Source organism: Limulus polyphemus, unplaced genomic scaffold (assembly GCF_000517525.1).
Source record: "Limulus polyphemus unplaced genomic scaffold, Limulus_polyphemus-2.1.2 Scaffold9130, whole genome shotgun sequence".
NCBI lineage: Eukaryota > Metazoa > Arthropoda > Merostomata > Xiphosura > Limulidae > Limulus > Limulus polyphemus.
Window position 1 is genome coordinate 7,109 of NW_013674740.1, and position 6,694 is coordinate 13,802.

The 6,694-nt window shown below is 31.4% G+C and overlaps 1 protein-coding gene across 1 annotated transcript; it reads left to right on the plus strand.

Moving 5' to 3' along the window:
* The first annotated feature begins 1,712 nt into the window (after window positions 1-1,712).
* LOC106475765 (pleckstrin homology domain-containing family J member 1-like) lies at window positions 1,713-6,251 on the plus strand. Its single transcript, XM_022379805.1, has 3 exons — window positions 1,713-1,946; window positions 5,318-5,403; window positions 6,165-6,251. The coding sequence occupies exons 1-3, from the start codon at window positions 1,853-1,855 to the stop codon at window positions 6,249-6,251; spliced, it is 267 nt and encodes an 88-aa protein (XP_022235513.1). The 5' UTR covers window positions 1,713-1,852.
* The last annotated feature ends 443 nt before the right edge of the window (window positions 6,252-6,694 follow it).

A 6,694-nucleotide genomic window follows, 5' to 3' on the forward strand; every position in this document is an offset into this window, starting at 1 on the left:
TTCCATTTTGAAAAACATACATCAAATGTATATATCTAGTCGAATAACATGAAAAACATTCACGAATTGTTTTTCTAAATACCAAGGGTATAGTCTTGATTATTTTAGTGATTTTTTTCAAGCACGCAAAAAAGTGCGAATTGTAATGCAAAATTAAATGTCAAATCTGCAAGTGTGTATGTATTTGTTGGGAAAAAGAGTATGTCTACAAATATTAGGAATATAATGAAATATATATATATATATGTATCTTAAAATTTTTCATGAAAATACAACGTTATTTGCACATTTAAAAAAATCAATTTAAAATATATAGTCTGTATTTTCTTATTGAAACCCCTAGAAACCGAGTTTCGATACCCGTGGTGGGCAGAGCATAGATAGCCCGTTGTGTAGCTTTGTGCTTAATTTTTAACAAGCTCGTGGTTTTTATGTCTTTCTGCAGGAAAGATATACTCTATTTGTTTTTAAGTTTTTTATCTTGAAACTCCTCCCCTCGCCTTGATATTCTGTTAAACATTTTTCATCTTCAAACACCCCTCGCCTTGATATTCTGTTAAACATTTTTCATCTTCAAACTCCCCTCGCCTTGATATTCTGTTAAACATTTTTCATCTTTAAACTCCCTTCGCCTTGATATTCTGTTAAACATTTTTCATCTTGAAACTCCCCTCGCCTTGATATTCTGTTAAGCATTTCTCCATTTTGAAATGTAATTTTCTTCTGTCAGAAAGATACACCTGATTGGGTTTTTTCTACCAAAACTACCAAGTCTTAGGCTTGGGGATTTTATCAAAATGTTGTCTTCCTTCAATTGTAATTTACTTTTGAATAAAGAAAAACTCCATTAGAACTTTTGATAAATAGCAACGTTTAACCAAAATTCTTAAATCTTGAAATTTATGGTGCTTTGGTTGCTTTTTTAATCCCAGTTCTATCCATCTTCAACATTATGTGGAAAGAAAACCCGCTTTAGGTTTTTTGGAATGACATATATTTTTCATTGAACTCCCAAAGTTGAAGTCTTTGTGGTTTAATCGAAATCTAGACCATTGGAGATGATCAGGCGGTTAGTGCACTCGACTCGCAATTTACGGGTCACGGGTTTGAATCCCCATCCCACCAAACATGTTCGCCCTTTCAGCCGTGGGGACGTTATAATGTGACGGTCACTCCCACTATTCGTTGGTAAAAGAGTAGCCCATAGTTGGCGGTTGGTGGTGATGACTAGCTGCCTTCCCTCTAGTCATTCACTGCTAAATTAGGGACGGATAGCGCAGATAGCCCTCGTGTAGCTTTGCGCGAAATTCATACCAAACCATCGGAGATTTTAGCTCTTGTTTTCCTTCTTCTTTTTGCATTAAAATGCATTTTTAGTCTTATTTGTAGGTTTCAAAATATCACTTTTTCTAGTACATTCCCAAAACTTGATCTGAGATAATTCTGTCACAATTTTTTCCATCTTAAATTCCCTCCCCTTTCCCAGTGAGCTTATAACGCGAAAAATCGGGTTTCGATACCAGCAGTGTACAAAACACACACTCACAACCCATTGTGTAGTTTTGTGCTTTACAGCAAATAGACAAACCATCTTAAATTTTACTTAAGGGTTTATACATATACATATTTATACATATACATATACAGTTTATACATATTGAGGTGTTATTTAGCTACAATTTATCTTTCCTATTTAATATTATGCTCTCTATAAGGGGACGCTTCTGTAGATATTGTCGAAAGTATGGTAATAGCTTTTAACTTACGATAGGTTTATACTTAGTAACATTAATAATTTAGTAAGATTTGTGAAGGCCTAGAATACGGAAAAAATCCTTTTTATTTCATAACTATGAGGTTCAATGACAAAGAAATATTTCCAGTAGCTTTTGGGAAAGCAGATAAAGAGGGACGCCTCAATCATAAAGTTCGCGGATTTAGAGATAGTAGGTGTAGGCTTTCATTTCATTTCAATTTTTCAGGCGTTGTTTACCGAGACTAATGATCTTTTAGTTTATTATGTACTACGGAATTAAAAAACAAATGCATGAAGCATTTACACTAGTTTGAAGCAGATAAACTGTTTTTCTTGGATGGGGAAAGAAATGTGTTCATAATTTTTCTCATCACTGCAACTTGCAATACATAATATTATTATTATCAATAAATGCTATTATTTCTTTACAACTGGGTGAGGAAGAATAGTTTTTAAAGAGGTACGACATTTCGAAATAAGATCACTGTTGTGAAATATCTGAAGTACACCAGTGATCTAAACATCATATATGCTTTTAAAAATATTCTTTCTTACTGTAATTTAGTGTAAAAGCTGTAACTTATATAACAAAATAATACTTATAATTAGTAAGTAAACTCGAGATGAAACTATTAATAATAAACTCTAATTTAAAAGTACTATGGTGAAAGCTAAGATTTTCTTCATTATTTGTAGTGTAAAGTAAGGATTTTTACATTGTTGTAATACTTAGCCTGAAGGCTAGGTTGGGCAAATGTTAATGAATTACTTTGTCACATTATATTTTTCAACAGTTCCCAATAACTATTAAGACACTGAGATGGTGCAAAATACTGTAGACTATTTTAGCTTAAATATAAATAAAATATTTTAAGATTAAATTATAAAGAAATCCATAGGATTTCTAACCTGTCAAAGGATTTTAATTCTCTTTATTTACATGTTTTACTTAACTGAAGACATTTGTACTTTGGCAACTTGTTTGAACAAAATTATTTTCACATTAGTTTTTTCGATGATATGCTGCTTAAGTATGTTAAGAAATAAAAGTAAATCATAAAACTATATTCAAAGATGAAACTGATAATAAATTAGCTGTTATTATTAATTATGTAGGCTGTTTAAGCTTATGTAATAATTACCAATAAGTAAAATTTTTATACACCTCAATACGTAAAAAATAGTAGTGATAGTATGGGAAGTTTGTTAATTCACAAAAAAAAGGTAATTTATTAAACTTCACTAGTGTAGCCTGGGTTAGAAAAGATCTGTTATTGTTTTTCTATTTTCTTTTGCAGTCAATTTGATTACTTTGTTTGTAGGTTATTCCAAAATAGCTTCAACAAAAATTAATTCAAAACAGCCTTGCATTATTAAAAGCACAGCAAGGAAAGAATATATATATATTTTATGGATTTCACATACTTATCATTACAAACTTTAAGGATTCCACCACCTTGCTGCTCCTGCAGTCTTTCTTTACTATACCATAACACATTTTCTGTTTGCTAATTTATTGTAACATTGATATTTTCTGCCATATGCCATCTTCTTATGCCAATTCTTTGATTGATTGTATCATCATATTGGTTATGAAGTATTGATAATTATGAATAATAATTTTTCATATACATCATATCTTATCTGATAACTCAAAGCTTTTATTATTTTTTTCAGAACTAAATCAATGTTTCTTGAGTCAAAACACTCACCTTAGGACATCCATCACGACTGTGGTATTTGATTTTGTATGTTTGTACTTAAGCACGAAGCTACATAATGGGTTGTCTGTGCTGTGCCCACCATAAGTATCTAAACCATGGTATTTGAACACCTTTTTTTATTCATAATTTCACTGAAATTACAACACAACTTGGGGAATCACTTGTCAGCCAAAAATTGATCAGAATTGGGTTCCATATTTAACATTTTCTGTATTTTGTTATCTGAACCACCAGTATATTTTTATTCCTATGTGTTTCAGGTTTTACAGATTTTGTGAACAAATTATAAAATACATAATGAAAGTTATCAGTAAATGAATTCCAATCAGTGGCTATGGGATTCTACACATCGTATGAGCGCACAAATAACTATGCTTACCTGAAGTGAGGCAAAAGTTAATGATGTTATGTAAACTTCATGCTTTCTATAGAACTGTATATGGTTACAGTGAATAATTTTCACTTTTAGCTTAGTTCTTCTATCACACAAGTACTACTGGAAATAAGAATAGTGAGGAAGAAGAATATAAAAGACAAATGCTGTAGAATGTCTCCACTTTATCATGAGAAAATGAACTTCAGCAGAATATAGTTATGTATTGATACAGCTATAACTTACTCTGTGATTGGTTGTTATTCAACTAATCAGGAAGTGTCATACCAGTATAAAGCCTTTAAAAACACAGGCAGTCATTATGCCCTGCAATCCCAGGAATGAAAAACAACCCGACACACTGTACAGAAATGAAAGATATGGCTGATCGAGTAATAATTGCTGGAAAACTCCATGTTTTAATAGGATCTATGTGCAAAACTTTAAAGAGGATGGATGAAATTGGCACTGTTAATAAAAGTTGTTGAGTTAGAAACTCTCAAAACACGATGTTAAGTAACTCAGGATATTTACTTTATAATGTTGATGTAAATACAGGTTTGAATGTTACCTCAAGAACAGTAAGGTATTTGTTCACACCAAGTGGTCTTAATGGGTGTGTAACTGGCCAAACGTAACTGCTAAGAAGAGTTATCCAAAAGGTTGAACTGGGCATCAAACTTCTGACAGTATAATTAGAAAATCTGGATACATGTGTTCTTTAGAGACGAATCCAAGTTCAATTGGTCTTTTTTTTTATGATGGAAGAGAGAATGGTATTATAGTTAATGTAGAGTGAAGTATGATGGGTTACATCCCAGCCTGTGGTACTAGTGATCGACACAACAATTGGTGACATCCTAACTGCTGACAAGTACACTCAGATTCTGATCCATTATGCCATTCTCTCCAAAATGTGACTCGTTGGGTGGAGATTCGTGTTCTAGCAAAACAATGATCCCATGCTTACAACAGAGGTGGTAAAACAATATTTGAATTGTACAAAAGATTATGGAACACCCACAACCATAGATTATCCAGCACAAAATCACAGTATGAACATTCTTGAGGCTATATGGACTTATGTAAAAACTAAAGATCAAAAGATGATCAAACAATCTGAATGAATTATACGTAATAACAGAGGACAGTTGAAAAGAGTATTCCACAACTATTCAATGATAAACTGCATCGCAGCATGAAAATGTTATATTTGTTTCTGTACTATTTATATTACTGTTTTATAAAATGAATTAATGTTTCATCTCATTAAAAAAGTAAACACGGCTTCTTTTTTTTTTTTTGCTTAAGTAAATTTTTACTTATTGTCATGATAGATCTGCTACAGATATGTCTGTAAAAAAAGTAACTTTCAGATTTTGTAAAGTAACACACGTATCTATCGCACTTGAAAAGGTATATACCTAAAACAATGTGTATAAGTTTTCTTGTTCTTGTTTTCAGGTTACAAAGAAAGATGGTTCAAGCTGAAAGGAAACTTACTGTTTTACTTCAAAGTGAATGAGTTTGGTGCTGTTATTGAAAAGGAGGTTAGGAAGTGGGTTATGGCTTAATAAAGTACCTGTGTAGTAACATTATCCTAAATATATTGGTGTATCAAGTGGGTTGTGGGTTAATAAAGTATCTATACAGTAATATTATCCTAAATATATTGGTGTATCAAGTGGTTTGTGGGTTAATAAAGTATCTGTACAGTAATAATATCCTAAATATATTGGTGTATCAAGTGGGTTGTGGGTTAATAAAGTATCTATACAGTAATATTGTATCAAGTGGTTTGTGGGTTAATAAAGTATCTATACAATAATATTATCCTAAATATATTGGTGTATCAAGTGGTTTGTGGGTTAATAAAGTATCTGTACAGTAATAATATCCTAAATATATTGGTGAATCATTTTGTTACTAGTGAAATAGTTCATAATACTTTGTGTAAATCAGATTGTAGTAAATAAATAAAAGAGCAATGTTTTGCTCATGGAGTGAATGTATACATATTGAGAAAATTAAATTTTTTTAATAGAATCATTAAAAAGCCACAGCAGTGATTATTTGAGCCTTAGCATTGGTTGTTTATACCATTTATGTGCTAGCATGTAATTTTTTTACTTGGATATTTGTCTTCCTAAAAAGTCACAAGATAGTTTTATTTGAATATTTTTTTCTGTTTTTATCAACACAATAAGTATGTATTTAGTCAACTAACGAAATGTATTTCCTAAAATCTTGCAAGACTCCTTGTTGTACCTACATATGTTTAGTAAACTAACAGAATATCTTTCCTTAACAGCCCGCAGGACTGTTTGTTATAGAACAGTGTAAAGTGGAACATGAAACTTTGAGTGACTTACCTTTCTGCTTCTCCATAAGTAAGTGATTACATTCTAAAAATGATACATTTGATTTGGAGCATGACTGTCTTTGTAAGAAAAAGTTAGAAAATGTACTTATATTTACAAAACATTAGCTAGAATATATTAAGTGACTTAGTTTTCACTTTGGCAAAAGGAAGTGTACACTATTGTTGTTTCTAGAGTCATGTAGTAGAGACAAATGTGTTTTTGATATTTTATAAATAAATAACAAGTATTTTCAGTTGAAGCCAAGCCATACCATCACCTGTAACCCTTTATAAAGGTGAAAACCATAACATCAAGAGATAAACAACTTTTATCTCATCAAGTGTTTACAGTTATCACTTTAGAGGTAAAGATGTTAGCCAAGTGTTTACTGTTGTCACTTTAGAGGTAAAGATGTTAGCCAAGTGTTTACTGTTGTCACTTTAGAGGTAAAGATGTTAGCCAAGTGTTTACTGTTGTC

Excerpts from the sequence above, each read along its gene's own strand:
- LOC106475765 (XM_022379805.1), top strand. The coding sequence starts at position 1,853 with ATGAGGTTCAATGACAAAGAAATATTTCCAGTAGCTTTTGGGAAAGCA. Across the intron at positions 1,947-5,317 it reads AGTTCGCGGATTTAGAGATA|GTTACAAAGAAAGATGGTTC; the intron begins GTAGGTGTAGGC and ends TCTTGTTTTCAG. Across the intron at positions 5,404-6,164 it reads GTGCTGTTATTGAAAAGGAG|CCCGCAGGACTGTTTGTTAT; the intron begins GTTAGGAAGTGG and ends TTTCCTTAACAG.